We start from the raw sequence: 17,477 nt of genomic DNA, 5'->3' as shown, positions 1-17,477 counted from the left end.
GCAGGAGGGGAAAAAATGTTCTCTCAGATTTCTCCGTTTTCCTCACAAAAGGAGTCAAACTCTCCCCTCGATGGAAGGTAACACCATCCAGGTGAAACCCCCTCTCCTTTCTTCCATTAACCTTCCATACCCTCTGCACCCTTGGGCCTGTCCTCTCCACAGCTGTGTGAGACACAGTTACTTCAGACAGCCTCTGCCCGAGGGCCACACACACACACACACAAACCGTTCCATATTTCAGCAGCACAGTCGATGTAAGTCTGAAGGGCCCGATCCGCTGGTCGGGGCCACAACCCTCCGGGCTCAACGAGCGCCCCTCTGCTTTTACAGCTTTGAGCACATCAACCTCTCAGCACCTGAGAGCTGAGATGTTGCTTGTTTGGGTCTGGAAAGACATATGTGCACAAAGCGTGTGTGTGCTCGGTAGAGGTGAGCACACACCTTGTCGGTTTTTGTTGTGTAAGCTGCTTTTGGAAGCATCTGTGTTGCCAAATTGCACAGCATAGGCTGGGCTCACCGCAGGGTATTTTCCTTGTGTTGTTCCTAAGTGTGTAAACACGGGGTTAACACAACACATGGCAAAACAATAATTTAAAAAATAATAATAATTCAGGTCAGCGCGGTTAGGGAGAGATTATCGAGAATTGTTTTTTTTATTATTATTAATATTTTTACAACCCTCGGACCACAGATTTCACTTTTTACATGATAGACCAGCACAAAGTGGTGTGTAATTATGAAGTGTTAAAAATATAATGCATGCTTAATATTTTTATTTTGAAAGCCTTTACCAACCACTTTGAAGCAAAGTGGTGGGAGCATCATGCTAAGGAGATTAAACTGTTTTTTCTTTATCGAAGTTGATGGGATTACCATCTGCAACAAATAATGATATCCCACATCATTATTTGGCACCACGTTTAACTCCCAACAGGAAGTCATGGTTGCTTTAATGCAATCTGATTGGTTGACATAGGTTTTAGTACTGCGCTACACTGCCCCGTAGGTGTTTGGCATGTTTTAAACAATCCTCATTTGTGCGTGTTTCTGTGGATGAAAGCTTTTCTGAAGTCGATCCTGTGTGTACCATATAATTCTTTTAATCAATGTGGAAGAAATATTAATTTTTATAAAGACTTGTTTACAGATCTACAAAGTCTCAGTGTCATGCTCAAAAAACCACATAGAAGTCCAATAAGATGCTTGTGCCTGTAAAGAAATTTAGAGTTCAGAGCTGTTTTTTCTGGATATATTGTGACGTAGGAATGTTGCTGCAGGTCTAAGAAGCAACACCGCTGTTTGGTCAAGATGGTATTTCCTGAAGCAACTTGCCATTGACCTTGACGTAAAGAAATTTTATTGCAGTCTGAAGAAAACCCAAAGAAGATTGTAAAAAAGAGGAAAATTCTTCCTTGAGCACGTTAAGTGATTCTTACTCAGCTGTTAGCTTAGTCTGTGACTTGCGGTGTGTGGTCAGTTTGACCTGGCAGCAGCGAATGAGTAACAACCTCTGCTGAGAGACAACACCTACTGCCTGCAAAACATCTACGTCTGCAGTTTGCGTTCCCAGGTGGAGCCGAGCTGCCAGGCCAGAGAGGATGGAGGAAAGGCAGAACCAGCCAGGTGCTCACAGAGGCGGGGATTGTTCCTACTGGAGAAGGAAGCGGGGGGTGGGGAACGCCGGATGTGCAAAATGTAAACATCCATGTCCACACATTGAGCTGAGACTCTCTCGTTTCCAGGACCAGCATTACATCACCCTCCAAACCTTTTCTTCGCACCTAAGTTCGGGGTCTGCACCCACCCAGCTCTCACAGCTCAAAGCCCCGACAAGCACAATTCCTCATTCTGGTGTGAGAAAAGGGTCATCTGGATATCAGGGGCCAAGTGGAGTCCAGACCGAAACAGATAGACACAGTGTGACCAAAACTCTAAGCCTTTCATGGACTTTAAAGGTATAGGGGATAAATCAGCTGTCTCTGCAAGTCAACAAACACAAGTGTGTTTGAGTCTCTGCAAATGTGGTTCTGTGCACAGTAGACATAACAAGCCAATGAAAATAAAGCACCCTTCATAATTTCTGGTTTCTCCCATACAAATGCAGAGGCTCATGCAGGCACACAGAGAAACGGAAAACTTTCTGCAACTCAGGGCAATTGCCACAAATTCACATGAGGAGTCGAAGGTACAAAATACACAAAGGATCAAGTAAAACCAGATTACTGTAGGTGTAAATGAGATTTAGAGGGTTAACAAGTGCCTAATTCAGTGAAAACACTTTACTTTTCCTGCTGGATATTTTTGTCCCTAACCCGCCGTTCAACCAAAGTGAGCTTAGGAACACCGAGTGAAGTGGAGGGAAACACTGGACTGTATTCTTTCCCTGCCTCAACCTTAAAACTGCCTGCTTGTCCTCAATGGCACTTTATGTGCGGAGAGGTGGCCGGTGTTTGGACGAGCCTGAGTACACAGGCAGAGACAAGACGAGGTCCTGTCCTCCAGTAAGAGGGCTTTGGACGGTATCTTCTTAGAAGATGGATTTATTTTGGGGTTCGGAATGGCACAGGAAGCCCTGCCCCAAACCGGAGTCGTCAGACTCTGGAGGCACGCATACTGGAGCTGTGTTTTCCTCTCTGCCGCACTGACGCTGCCGGGAGGAAACGCTTCTACCACAAGTCTGTCGCTTGAGTCACGATGGGATCCAGTGGTATAAGAGCAAAAACACAAAAAGCTTCATTTGTATGCGTGTTAATACAGCACATACTTCCAGGAGTCAGCTGGGGCTGACATGTGCTTCAAAACTTTATATGTTTGTGCATGTAAGAAGTCTTGAAATCGCGTACATTTGTGCATTTTGGAGATTTAGACAACGGCTCTGATCCGCTTAAACTCAACGGTCAGAACGTCAACAATCCAACCTTTTTTGAACAGTGAATGCACCACACCTTGCTAGCATGTCAACAACACTCTTCAGTGAGGAAGTTGTTCCTGAATGAAGGAGCTTTTTTGCATCAGTGGGGTATTTAAAAATGAAAGAAGTATGTTATTTAAAAGAAAATGTGTTTTTATGGAAAACTGAGATATGTCTGCCGTTCATTCATTCAAGATGGCTGGACGGAGTGTAAAGACTCTATTTTATTCATGACATTTAATTTTTAACCTCTGTCACAAATCAAAGAATGAAGAATGAATTTGGAAATGTTTAGGAAATCTTAGAGTCCTACCTTCTTTAGGGAATATGTATAAAAATGGATGTTTTAGCTATGCTAGCTGTGCTAATTCCCAATATAAGATGCTAAAGAAGGCATTCGATCATTCTTTTATCTTTGTTCTATGTTTATCATTGGCCTTAAAGTGAATTTTAAATGTCAAATTCTAATTGTTGCATTTCTGGTCAAATGTTTTTCTTTAAAACGTCTGTAAAGTTGGAATCCAACAGATTTATTTGAGTTTCCGTTTAAAAAAGTGAAAACATAGCTGCTAGATCTGTGTTAATACACATTAAATTTTTATAGGCTAAGATCAAAGCCAAAGATTTGCAGTTCAGCCACTTGTTGTTCATTGTCCCATTCGTTTAAAATGACACTACTGCAGTAATTACAGTAATCACAGAGATATGCGTTCAGGAGTGGAGCTACTTTTTTTCTTCTCATGTGTAATTAAGGGATTAAAGGAGAATTACCTGTTTGCAACAAGCCGGCTCCACTGTCAGTTACCTCATAGTGCCGCTGGATGTCGAGCAGAACGCCTGCACACAGGAACAAGAAGAAAACATAAATGTGGTTTCAAGGCGTAATCAGACACTTAATCACAACCACTGAAGTTCATCAGACTAACAGCACAATCCTGTCTGGCTTTATGGAAGGGTTTTGTGACTTTTGACAGCTAAAGTCTTTATCAAGAGGCTGTCATCCAGTTATAATCCATGAAGAGGAATGGATTTTTTCTTTTGTGCTGCAGGCGGCCATACAGTGCTGAGCTTAAAGAAGACCGACCGGTAAAGTCTATACTTCACGGTACTTAAGAATATTTATCTATGTGAAGTAATAAGTGTAAAATCTATTTAGAGCAGAAGAAATCCCGTTTTTGTCTCTTTACCTACAGCTCTGGAAAAATTAAGAGCCCACTGCTGTGAACCCCATTGAAAACCTCCTGGTCATTCCACCAAATATTGATTTCTGAACTCTTCTAGAGTTAAAACATTAGTATTGCTGTTTCTAAATGAAGATGAACTTGTTTTTTTTTTTTTTTCCTTTGAGGTCTGAAAGTGCTGCATCACATACTAAATTTTTGCTTGTAATTTCAGTAACATGTTGTCAGCACTTCATAGAATAATAAAAAAAAAAAAGTTCATTTTACTCAAACACATACCTATGAAAAGTAAGATCAGGGAAATTTATCATTTAAGTGCTCTCTTAGTTTTTTCCAGAGTTGTATTTGCATTCTAACTTTCTTGGTGCTGTTATATCTGTACCTCCAAACTGGAAAAAGTCCACATGTGATTGGCGGATGCCACTTAACTTTGCCAAAAAACGAGACATCATTCCACTACCCGTCCCGAAATATTTGACATCGGAGAGCTGCACATCAGTAAAGTCCATTAATAGTCAATTGATGCACAATTAACAGGAGCCATGTTCTCTAAAATGTCTCGGAAAGAAGCTAAAACAGCCGTTACCCAGATCAAAAAAGAACGGATTAGCAGTGAAGCCCAGTCTGTCTCCCTGGCCACCTCACAGCTAACACAGACTGAACCACTTCAACAGATGCCTGGTAACAGCACTGTGCCTAACAGATAAATTATTAAGCAATATCTTGGGAGCTAATACACTTGTGAAAAATATTGACTCTTCCTTCCATTAAATGGCACATAAAAATGTGCAGCTTTAAGAGCGAAATGTTCCGGCTTTGCCTTCCTATGATTCTGGTACATATACATATTTTGCTATGCGGCACAAATCCAATAGCAGGCAGTTGGCCCTGTTCTCTGATTAATTATTAACCAAATTAATCAGGAAGTAGGCCGTGACATCAGTTTCACTTTCAGATCCATACACCCTTCTTCCTGTGGTCAGTCAATCTTCGTGAGCGCAGATGGAGTGTTTGCATAGTCTTGCATGAGATTAAGAAATATTACTGGGTAGAAATGCAAATCTTTCAGTGCCTAAATATTCAATTCCAATTCGTAGGGTCACTATTCGATTCAGAAACGATTCTTAATTCAAAAATATTTTTTTTCTATGTTTGTACTATGTGGCGGACAAGAGAAGAAGACTGTAAACAAATAGCGCCTTTATTTAACGCTATTCTCTAAGGTTCTGTACTGTATCAAATTCCATCAGTTTATAGTAAAAATAGGCTCGTGCATAACATTCTGAAACTTAATTTACCAGAATTAGGTTAGCTTAGCTGCCTGGTGTTTTCTCTAATAGAAAAATATCAAAGAACTAGTCAAAATACACAGGGTAGGCGAGATGTTGTTGTATACTGGCTGACTGGCTGACTGGATGCTGAATGCGATGTGCAGTAAACTCACAAATAGGAGCGGCAAAGACATAGAATCGATTTTTCAGAATTAATTGGAGTAGGAATTGCGATTCTCTATAGCATATATTCTTTATCTGCACCTCTCCTACTGTGTCAGTGCACTTGTCAACAAAATGATGTACACTACTGCGTTAAATAAGGCGATGCAGGAGATATTTGTCTACGACATTGAAATGAATTGCTGATGAATAGTGACGTTTGGTATACCACTGCTATTAAATGATCTGTTGAATTTCACCAAAAATAAATCACAGAAAAATTAGTGCATATCCCACATTTCCCCTTTAAGTAAAAAGCTCTAAACATACAAGCTGTTACATTTGAACGTTTTGGACTGCCAAACCACTTTTTCTGCCATAAAATCTCCCAACACACACACACCCACACACCCCCACACACGCCCACACACACTTTCTACATCATTAAACTCTCTGTGACTCATGTAAACAATTCAGGAGAGCAGGACAAGTTTTCTAAAATGTTTTTAGTTTTATTTGATGACAGTGAAACAGACTGCATGCGGTTTGTGGATCTGGTGGCCCTCATCAGTCACACAAACATGCAGAAGTAATTAAACATCACACTGGCATGAGAGAAACCATCAGGCCTTTGAAGACATTTTAGTCCTTTTACTGTAACCCAAGATTCAAAAAAGAGAAACTGCACCAACGTTTTAATGAAGTGAACGGCACCCCGCGCTTGGCAAACTCTCAGGGCAGGATGCAGATGAAAAGTGCCGAGTATCTGCACATCACAGCATTATGACTTGTTTGTGTTGTTTACAGGCGTGTGGGGAAAACAAAAATCTCACAAAGTCTTTTAACACGTCTTAAACATCTGAAGATCGCGATCAGGAAGGAGATAAGATCAGAGCTAGAGAAGATTTCTTTATGGCTGCTGTGAAATTTAAAGCGTCGGGAAACAAGAAGCAGCAGGTGAAACAAATGTTGATTCTCCTGAGAGCACCAGCTTGAAAGTTTTATATATAAATATTTTTTTATCAGGATAGAAAGCAAGCAAGAGTACTATCTAAGCTGTAAATTCCAGCAGTCCAAACAAAGAGTGATGTGCTTGGCAGTGCCGCTGGCAGACGGGCTTTGGGATTGCAACATGGCTCATGAAAATGGATAAAAAAATAAATAAATAACACACTGAAAAGTTTGTCTCCTTTGCACACCATCACATAAGCAAATCCCGGTAGCTGCAATCCACCTGAATCTCTGGAAAGACTTTCTGTCCTTCGTTATCTCAGGGTGCAAAGACTGAGAAAGAGTCTACTTTATCAACAAGAACAGAAAGGCCGCTGACTACAACTGGCACCACATCCCTGACAACAGAGGGAGGCGGTGGAAAGCAGGTTGCAGGTGCACATACCAGTGATCTGAGTCAGACCACCAGCTTGACATTCCTACAGTGCAGGAAGCACATTTCAGGTTTACAGTAAAAAAAATCTTTTCGTTGTTTGTCTTTCGCGATTACTCGCCTTAAGTTTGCTCATCGTTTTTAGTTTCAGTGGAACACATCGCTCACTGTTAACGCAAAGAATCTGACGATAGCTGCACTGTTTCTGAGGTGTGGTGTCTGCTAAAAAGGCGAGGCGTAATCTAGAAGGAGTTAATGTAACTTTTTTAATGCTTCCTGAAGAGTTAGCAAGTTTTTAGGAAAAACTGCACAGTTGTAAAGACTAATAGATATGAATTCAAGTGGAGTCAAGGATCCAATACAGTGTCCCAGTAGTACAGCTCCAGTGTGTGCTGAGTGAATCTACTTACTGAAGTACATGAACTTTCGATAACATGCTAATGAAACGCACATGTGGGTTTGCAGCACCGTTCTTGTGCTGGAAAGCCACAAGAACAGTCGAGCCATTATAAGCAACAAATAAAACATGTTTTTAGGCCAACATGGGGGCAATCCCCAACATGTGTGACCAAGTACTTTGCTCATGATTCCTGATATTATGATGCGACTGCAAAAGAATTCCTTAATGAAACAATAAACACATTAAAGCCGGGGTAAAAAAAAAAAAAAAAAAGATTAAAATACCTGCTACACAGTATTTTACCGACAAATGTCAGTCTGGCTTCACCGACACACACCCTGCAGACGCAGTAGCTGCAACAGGGACTCTGACCACCCTGTCAAACAGCAGCAGAAGTGTAAAACTGCAGCTGTACAGTAATTAGCCTTGACTGTTAGCCCACCTCCCCACCGTATTTCTGCTACACACACACACGCACGCACACACACTCATACATCTGCTGTGATGAGGTTCCTACACCAGATGGTGGAGCGTCCCTCCTGGACACGGTGTGGGTTCGTCTGAGCCACACCCGGCTAGTTCTTACAGCACAATTACCAGGCAATTACTCAAAAAAAAAAAAAAAAAAAAAGAGTCAACACAGCAGGCGGCGTGTTCCTCGACAAGACACCGAGTGCAGATCTGGAATTGTTGACTGAACCGAGCAGAGCGGCTACAACCACTAAACCCCCCTCAACCCCAAACAAGCGGTCCCCGTTACATAAGAAGGGCAGAAACCGTGAGAGTAACTGTTGAGCAATTGATAAAAACACAACAAAAAAAGAGATGGAAGGCAGATTAAAGCCGTCCAGTGGGTTGCATGGGTTTCAAGTGCAATGAGCCGTGCAATGAAGTGAGTTAATCTGAGGGGGATTACAGAGAAGCAGCAGAGACTGCGCGTAGCAGCGCGGCTAGAGCGTCGACGCTGTCTGCAGCGTTTCCACTACTTTACATTCAGCCGCTTCTCCTGATGATCACTTTCTGCCCCGATCCACCCTTCAGCCTTTCAGTGGATCTTGATCTTTATTCGCTGCTTCAACCTCTGTTGAAGCCCAGCAGCACTGCTGCAGTTGCCATGACGATGGTGCATGCGAGCTGAAGGAGATAAAGGTCAAGAGAAAGGAAGGCAGTTTTTTTTTTTAAAATATAAACTGAGTTTATTAGAACTCAGTTTGATGTGCAACATTTGATGGTAGAAAATCTCAGAGAGCGATGCAAAAAAAAAAAAGGAGATATTTTCAGTGTAGCTTCGTTCCTTAAACATCTCATATCTAACCTTGTTGAAGTATTTATGCCTATTGGATTTTGTTCCATTTTGTCACGTTCCATACAACAACCTCTATGTATTTTTAGATTGTATTTGGCAAAACAGGACAAAGTAGCACATAATTGTAAAGTGAAAGGTTTTCAAATTGTCTTCTATTCAAAGATCTGAAAAGTGTGGTGTGGATTTGCATTCAGCACCCTTTAGTCGAAACTCTGTTAGCGCCACCTTTACTGCAATTCTTTTGCACCGAAGCCAAATTAGTTTTTGTATGCTGGTGAAATAAAGGTTAAATAAAAAAAAGTAGCTCAAACTCAGTCAGATTATACAAACTGTTGCATCTGTGAACATCAGTCTTCAACTCTTTCCACTGATCCTCTGGACTTTGACTGGGCCATTCAAACACATTGCAGTGATTTGATCTAAATATTTTTATATAACCTGAACATAATCGGCTTCATTGTATCTGTTGGGGGAAAAAAATAAAGAAATTCCCACTGCATGATGCTGCCACCCCCATGTCTTGTCAAAGATATTATGTCATTAGAGTGATGAGTTAGCTGTCCATCACAAACAACATTCAACACACAGGTAAAAAAAAAAAAATATATATATATAGGGAGCGCATAATAAGTTTACAACAGATTGTCGTGCCTGAGCTCTTTCCAGTTGTGCTATCTCTTCCTATTATCTGATGATGGATTAAACAGTGTGGAGCGCGGCTCGGCTAAGCTCTGTGAGAAGATGCATTGTTTTATAACCTAACTCTGCTTTAAACCACATCGTTCTCCCTGACCTGCTGTGTGCTGCATTCATTGGTCTTCACGACGCAGGTCACACTGTCCAGATTTCACTTCTAAAACTTGAATGCACCAGCTTCCTAAAATACCTCGAAGTTTATGACTGTAACATGACAAAGTGTGAAAAAAAAAAAAAAAATCAAAGGCTACGAAACAGCTCCGCAGTGTACTGTAACTGAGAGACACCAGTGAGCTTCTGAGCCGTCGCGGCTTTCTGTGCGACGCCGAAAGAGGGGAAACATCCCAGGAATGCGGCTCTTCCTGACGGCTCACACAAACACCTGCCGCTGCTACCTTCAGTCAAGGTGCTCAGCGCCCGGTGCCAGGCCACTCCCTTCTCCTCACATGCCTCCCACTTCACCAGCTCAGACTAAAGATGAAAAAATAAAAAAAAACTATTGACGAGGCGTTTAAACTGCTCCCATTGACCTATTCTGTGACGTCAGGTTTATGTCTCCTGTAACACTAAAAGCCCTCTTTCACGAATCGATTGGTGCGCGAGCAGAGCATTCGCGTGCGTGCGTGCGTGCGTGCGTAGCAGCAGCGGCACGTCGCAGTTAGAAACAGAAAGGAGGCCGGGCGGCCCGCGCTTATTCCACCCGCTCATAAAGTCCGTCTTTATGAGATGGAGCATGAATGACTCAAATCGCCGCGCGTTGCCCGTGCCACAAATGGCACATTCAGAGCAAATGAATGGTCGCCGATCATTCGGAGACATGAATAGTACGTTTTGTGACTGCAACCCAAACTGTTGATTTACTGCTGGGTGGCGGCGGTGGTGGTGGTGGTGGAGGCGGCGAAATAAATCCAAATGAAGGCATGAGACAACAAAAACAGCCAACCCAGACCGACACGCAGACAGGCCCTTCAGAAGCTGGCGAGAGGGCAGGTTTCATTTCCAAACCCCCCAGCAGAGACATGTTGGGATCTGCAGCTTCTATTGCCTCTATTTCTGTTCAGAGAAACTAGGCTAAGAGGAGAATCCAGTTTAAGAGAGAGACCCTGAAAGGACGCAGAGAATAGCAGTCAGCGGCTGCATCAGGGCTGGGTTTGTTTCCCTCAAAGCGTGTTTTTTTTTTTTTTTTGTTTCCATTGTTTGGTATATATGTCTGATTGTTCCCCCTTTCCCTCCTGGTTTCACAAGCCGATGGATGGAAGTCATTCATTCTGGCCAGAGAGTGCCGAGCAGCGGTGAACCGCTCCTGCTGATGTGGGCCAAGTCCTCTCCTGCTAGAAAAGGGGGTGCTCCCTTTTTCGTGCGTCGCCCCCCCGTCAGTATAAATAGAGCCTGGCAGGGAGAGAGGGAAGCAGGGAAGTCAGCAGGGGAAACATAATGAGTGAGGAGAAAGCGCTGCCTTTCTGATTGTAATCCCGGACTTTCTTTTTTCTTCTTTTTTGGTGGGGAAGCGATTCGAGCGCCTGAGAAGGAGAGAGCGGAGGCAGGCCCGAGCTTCAGACTGAAGTCGAGGAGAAAGCCGACCACAAATATGCCCGACCGCGGCCGGCGGGCTCCTGACCGACTGCTCTCCTCCCTTTGCCATGTGGCTACGGTGGGCGGAGGGAGCAGTTTTTCCATTCCACTTCCTTCGCCTGCCACACAGAAAGGAAACGTGCTGCAGATGTCTGGGAAACGCAGCCGTCCGCATGGGAGGGCTTCAGGGTTCATGCAAGAGGATGGATTCCCCCTCTGTCTGCAGAGAGAGGGGGAACGAGTCTCGGGACATGCTGGGAAGTGAGCGTGGATGAAGGATGAAAGGTGCCCAGCTGACCGCCAGTTGCTGAGCAACCGTATCAGCGGAGGGGGGTTACATACCAAGGTGTATATAGTTTTGCATCAGAATATTCTTCTCCTTTTCATGAGGGGTTGGAGAAAGTGCCAATAAAACTAAGAGTTTCCTCCTCCATCGCCTTTTGCTGCACACTGCTGCTCAACTGGCTTAAAGAAACAAACTTTTCCCCTTAAAGAGGCAGTGTTATGTGTTTTCCAGATGCATGGTTCTATTTTATAGCACGATCAAGTGACCATGTTATCTTCAGCTGTTATAAAAATGCTGTATATATCAAATATGACTTAAAGGAAATTTGACTTTGTAATTTAACGCCTTGAAATTGGGGCTCTGTTGCTTTAAGATCTCTGTCTCTTTCTGAAAATCCACCTTCAAGAAGTCATCACAACATCGCTCCTCTATTAACAATGTTTTTACCAACATTGCACTGAGATGTGGCTCCTACAATGAGCTCAGCATGATGCGCAGGTTCAGCAAGTGTTTGCTAATTGCTGCTGGCTAGTCTGAAGGAGCGGAGTGAGGTGAGTTAATGGATCCTCAGATGCTTGAAAACAGCACCAACCAGGTGTTTTGCACAGCTGAATGGTTGCCACGGGAAACGTAAAGGATTTCTCAAACATACATCAGAGAATCAAGGCCAGGTATGGTTTTGATGAAGGAATATCATTATAACATGTCGATTTGACCTAATACAGCTCCCTTTAATTACAAAACAAACAAATTCAGCATCTTAGAAATACCTCAAGTTGCCCTGGTGTGAACTCTAAATATAACGCTGTTACATTTCAACTCGAAACAGCAGAATGAAAGCAAAGTGTGGAAATACTTTGATAAAGTCAAACCAAACTGATATCAGTCCAGGCCTGGTGCGTTTCGCATCCAAGTGTCTCTTGTTTTGATGACTAACAGTGCATCTAGCAGCCTCGTTGCCTGCAGGCGGACGTAGCTGCACATTCTGGTTGTTCTTGATTTCTACATGTTTACATATCTTCAAGAAGAGGAGATAATAAAGTATACATGGAACAAATGTCATGAAAACCAGAGGAACAAGACCAGACATGTATCAACGCATAAACACACAATGATCGATATTTTTCTAGCTCGAGGCCATTTCAGCTGTCATAACTCCTGAACGTTGGAACGTATTTTGATTCTTGGGGTATAACACACACTGCACCGCATTCCTCCAGCTAAGTCTCATCATAAAATCGATTTGTTACTAAAAGTGAACATCTTGAGTCATTTTTCATTCTACTAATTCATTGATGAAACCTACACCTACAGAAAAAAAAACTACTTTAAATCATAATCTATGTACCTGAAAACCTCTTCAAAAGACGAGCGGATATTTCAGCAACCAAGCCGTCCTGACCTTTGTAAGAACTCATCACGCTACATCGATTTGAAGGCTTCTAGCTTTACCAGCCTTACCGCTTCAATTAGTAGCTCTTTTCTTTCGTCCAACTAATTTTCCATCACTAATCAAAAGCTTGCGTTCAGCTCAGGGGCAGCGTTGCGTTAATCCCTGCCAATCCGTGCTAAATATTTGATAGCGCTGTTGTGGATCCGCCGTAAAGCATCGACGGAGCAGACCGAACCTATAGCTCATCAATAATACATCCAGGGTGCTATGGCCCGGCTTGTTCGGATGAGATAATGCATTAGATGTTTTGGATAGAGATGCGGTGAAGCGAAGCAAAGGTATTTGAGATGTGATGGGACTGTCTGATTGCGGCGGCATAACCATGAGCTTCGCTCGTTCGCACCGGCGTCTCCCAGGAATACTGAGCGGCAGCTGAACCCGACCTTAAACGTGGATCTGAAGGAGAGTTATTTAGGGAGGATTCCTCAGACCTGGACACATTAACCGGAGATAATCATTGGGGAGAGAGAGAGAAAGAGGTACCAAATGGTGGGTGGATCAACACATCAGAGAAGCAGCAATGTGGTCAAGTTTGCATCAGCACCCAGAAAATGAGATTTATATTCAGTTTAGAGGCAAATAAACTGAACTCTAAACCTCCACAGGCTTATTTATTAGCTTATATTGCAAGAATACTTGTGAGTATAGGCCATAAAAAGCTTGTTTGAGGGAGAAGCATGTCAACATTTGCAAAACAAACCCTAAAACCTGAATAAGATGATAATCTGACCCATATAACCATCAGTTATTCTTAAATTTCCCTAACAAGTCCTTTAAAACAATAAATAAAACTATTTCTGCATGTTTAACCTGTATCGGGATGAGCAGCTACCTCGGCTAAACAAGGCGGCCGAGCCTGTCCGCGCACATGCTAGCATCAGCACGTGTGTGTTCGTCAGTAATCCCACTGCTTTTTACATAACAGCGCAGAGGATTAAAGTTATTATGTAGTGTTTTTAATGAGATTTCATTTCTCCTCTGGTTTCACTCCAGATTTACAGCAGCTACTGAAACATCCTCTTTGTCTTTGACAACAAGCGCGTTTAATGCTATCCGTTTCCACGAGGCAGGTTTAATTATTAGAAGAAAAGCTGCGCTCTCTGAAATAAAGCAGATAAACCCGGTTATTTAAATAATAGCTGGCTAAATACAGTCATCCTTTCAGAGTCGCTGTTAGCGTTAGCTCTTGTGTGCCGTGTCTGGTTGGAAGGTTTTTAGGCAGCTGCGTAAGATAGCTATACGAAAGACTTTATGTCTAACCAGACTCAACTATTTAACTGTCCTCCACTTGATTTAACCACAACTTGAGCCTGTCTTTATGGGGATCTTCTACAGGAGCCCGCAAAGCACAAAAGGCTCAAAATGGACTCTGTTTAGTATTTTCAGCTCAATTGCACTTTAGAGTGGCACAGAGTGTCTTTTTTTTTTCCTCCTCGGGATAATTGCCGTGCTTTGGCCACGCAAATGAAGAATAGCGAGCTAAAAAGGTCCAACTGCTTCTATACTAGTAGTGATATGATGTTTTTGCATTCTCTTACCCACATAAAAACTTTAAATCATCTTTCATTAATTTACTTTTGAAGTATGAAGAGAAAGACGATGAAGGGAATCTTTTGTTCTGCATTTATTCTTGAAGTGTCTCAGAGCTAATTGCAGTTTTATAGGTCATATCTCTTATTGGCTCATGTATATTAAACACCGACAGTGATTTTGAAGTCTCACCTGATTAGTTGTTTCTTAGATTTATGTGATTTTTGATAGGGATGCTTTCCTTTCCATCGCTGACATTTCTGTCTTGCCTAAACGCAAACATAGGGTGTGTAAACGAAGTAAATTCCTCCTGGCGTGGGAAAACACCTAAAGGTAACTTTTTTTCCCCTTTCTTTTTGTGTCTCTCAAACGTTTCCTCCACATACCGCACCATCTTCCCTCAAGAATAACTCAGACAGCTACTGCAACCCTCAGGTAATCCACGATTAGCAAGCAGATGTCAGTCAGTGGGATTAACTAAACACATGAAACGTTGGGAGGGGATTTCTGCTCTTCTGTTGTTGCTGTCAAACAAAACTCCATTATATTTTTATATATGGGGTGCAACAATGACCACAATTAAAATGTGATGACATACGTGCTTCCTTCAGTGTTTTGGATTGAAACAGTAATGGGGTTTTTGATATGTGCGCATAGCAACCTGTTTTTTTGTTGTTGTCGCTTTGCTGTGACAACTCAAATGTCTCGGGAACTGATATCGACGACACTTTCTCATTGAAGACAGACAAGACAGAGCCGCCGCTTTAAGTGCATCTGAGCCAGTGCGAGCCCACCTTTGACCCCGGCCATTAACAGGAAGATCTGAGACTCTGACAGAGGTCAGCGGCCTCATTCAGACCCGCTTCTTCCAAACCGAGACGTGCGCTAAGCGGGGCAATGAAAATCCCGCCGACAACATGACAGACACCGATGCATCGAGTCAAAACAATAGCTGACGATGAAATATGCGACAAGGCCCAAAAACAATCAGGAGATTATTCATGCTTTGACTGATGGATATATATGAGGATTTACGGCTCCTTCCCCCCTGCTGAGCTCCAGCTTTGGCTCTAATTGAGGAAAAGATTAAATTTTGCTTCCAGAACGGAAGGCTTTCTCAAATATAGGAGCCGCTGTGAATACACACTTCAAAAATATTATTCCAGCAGCAGTTAAAACCTTCAGGAGCCGAGGGCTAATATTACTCCGAGTTGTGTGGGCTGCTGGGCGCGACTCGAACTGCAAGGAAGGGTCGACATCAGAGCCCAAAAAACCTGAAGATTTTACAGAAAAATTCAATTTCAGCTCATCTCGGGGCGGAGCCTGACCTGATGCTCTGTTGATCGATATTCGCTATGTGGGTTCCCATGGATACAAACACGGATTGCGCAGTCTGCCGTTTCCATTCCTTCATCGCACATATCAGCAGTCTGAGCAGAACCCCGGGGCTCAGGGGAATTACTGAGTCTGACCTTCACCACGCAGAGAAGTTCTCTTGTTGTGTTGAAATAAATGTGAATGTCAAGGGGTGCTGGAGGACAGAAAAACAAAGTCTGTGTAGAGGGGAAAAAAAAGAATATATGCAGCCTGAAAATAAAGCTGGTCGTTTATGCCAGTGTCTTACGTCAACAATCCAAAAGATATCTTTTATATTATCAGCGCGGTGCTGATTAACGATGGAATCCAGGGAGAGAACGTTTTCTTATCTTTTAGGAAGGGATGAGGCGCTCGTTTAGGAAAGCATGTCGAAGTCAACAAACTGTCCAACAAATCTGCCGTGCTTCCTTCCTGCGATCTTCCTGTCTGCACGAAGAGACCAATTTTGACATTTTCTCCAGGAAAGCTCTCTATTCTTTGCTGACAATGACCCAGGAAGAGAGGGATGGAGTGTAAACTTGGGACATGAGTGTTGGGATAATCCCTCAGCCTTCGCTCGTCATGTCACTCCAACGTTATTTACAGAGATTTTATTTTTTAAAAACCAACCTCAGGGATTGATCTTTGTATACTCTGTGATCATCTGGGACGCTGTAATCCTAAAGCAAACTCAGTAAAGGAAACACATCCTCCCTCTCTTTATATCAACACACACACACACACCCCCACACACAGACACACACTCCTGTCATGACAAAGGCGAGGTCAGTGATTATCAGACCGACACTTACCTCACATGTCAGAGCTCAGTGGGGGACTTGAGGAAGCACTGACAAGTGGACTCATCACAAAAAGGAAGTACAAACTACATCAAATCTAAATATTTAAACTAAAAGATAATGAGCAGTTCGTTCACACGGCCCAACAAGTTATTGCCTGACGCTGGATTTCTGTTGAACAATCATTGTGCTGTAATCAACACTCACAAGTACAACTTTTTCATAGCTCTCTTACTCCAGTCATTAAGGAAATCAGCCAAACTGGACAATTTCCCCTTTATCAGTTCTCAATGATAAACAGGGAAATACCTTAAAATGTATATGCTTATTAAATTCATTTAAATATTCCATATTTGCATATTTATTCAAGCCTTTTGCCTTACATGTTCATGTTTAGTATTTAGATTTTGGCACATTCATGTAACTGTACATCTTTGAAAAGCAGAAGTTGGGTCTCCTGCACAAACAGCAAGAATTAAGCAACTGACATGGACAAAACACTTGGGCTGAAAGCAAAAATCAAAGATTTGATTTATTTTCCAGAAAAAAAAAGTTTGAATACATGTAAGCCACACCACCAAAAATAGAAAGCAGAAAGGAATAATCATTGAGGATCTCAAAGCCAAAAGGAGTATATATAAACACTGATCCAAAGAAAACATTTCTATCACTTTCCATTATTCTCAATTCTACGGAGTTCATTAGTTTAAATTTTCATTTCTTTTCTGGGGAGGTTCATAAAAGTGTGTGTGTTGGTGTGGGAGGGGGTCGGCACCCACACACCCACACAGAGGCCATCAAAGGTGTCTTAACAGTCGGGAGTTATTTTGAAACGGCTCATTTTCCAGACACCAGAAAACTTTTTTTGCCAAAAACCGACCGAGTATTGTTGTTTTTTTGGTATTTGTGTTGTTTTTAGAAGCACTAGAGGCCCAAATGAAAGTACAAAAACATTCAATTTGTGAATTTTGCATAACGGGTCTGCTTTAAGTTCAGCCTAAATAAGATAAAATTTGAGAATGCACTCTTTGACAGATAATTGGGTATCATATCAGCAGTCATTATTCGGGTGGAGAAAAGGTTAAAATCTGCAGTTCTGTGTCCGTCTCCTGGCACCACGACGTTCCAAAAAGTCGCCAGTCTGATGCTGAAGCTACTGCGAAGACATG

General features: G+C 42.5%; 1 protein-coding gene across 2 annotated transcripts in view; it reads right to left on the bottom strand.

Annotated features, from left to right (window-relative positions):
- The window catches only part of spns2 (SPNS lysolipid transporter 2, sphingosine-1-phosphate), a 78,641-nt gene that overhangs the window by 52,256 nt on the left and 8,908 nt on the right, over positions 1-17,477 (bottom strand). For both annotated transcript variants that reach the window (XM_032576383.1, XM_032576384.1), the window contains exon 2: positions 3,683-3,748. In XM_032576383.1, coding sequence (XP_032432274.1) covers positions 3,683-3,748 — 66 coding nt within the window. The remainder of the gene's footprint in view (positions 1-3,682; positions 3,749-17,477) is intronic.

Source organism: Xiphophorus hellerii, chromosome 11 (assembly GCF_003331165.1).
Source record: "Xiphophorus hellerii strain 12219 chromosome 11, Xiphophorus_hellerii-4.1, whole genome shotgun sequence".
Lineage (NCBI taxonomy): Eukaryota > Metazoa > Chordata > Actinopteri > Cyprinodontiformes > Poeciliidae > Xiphophorus > Xiphophorus hellerii.
This window is presented reverse-complemented; position numbering and strand designations above follow the sequence as displayed.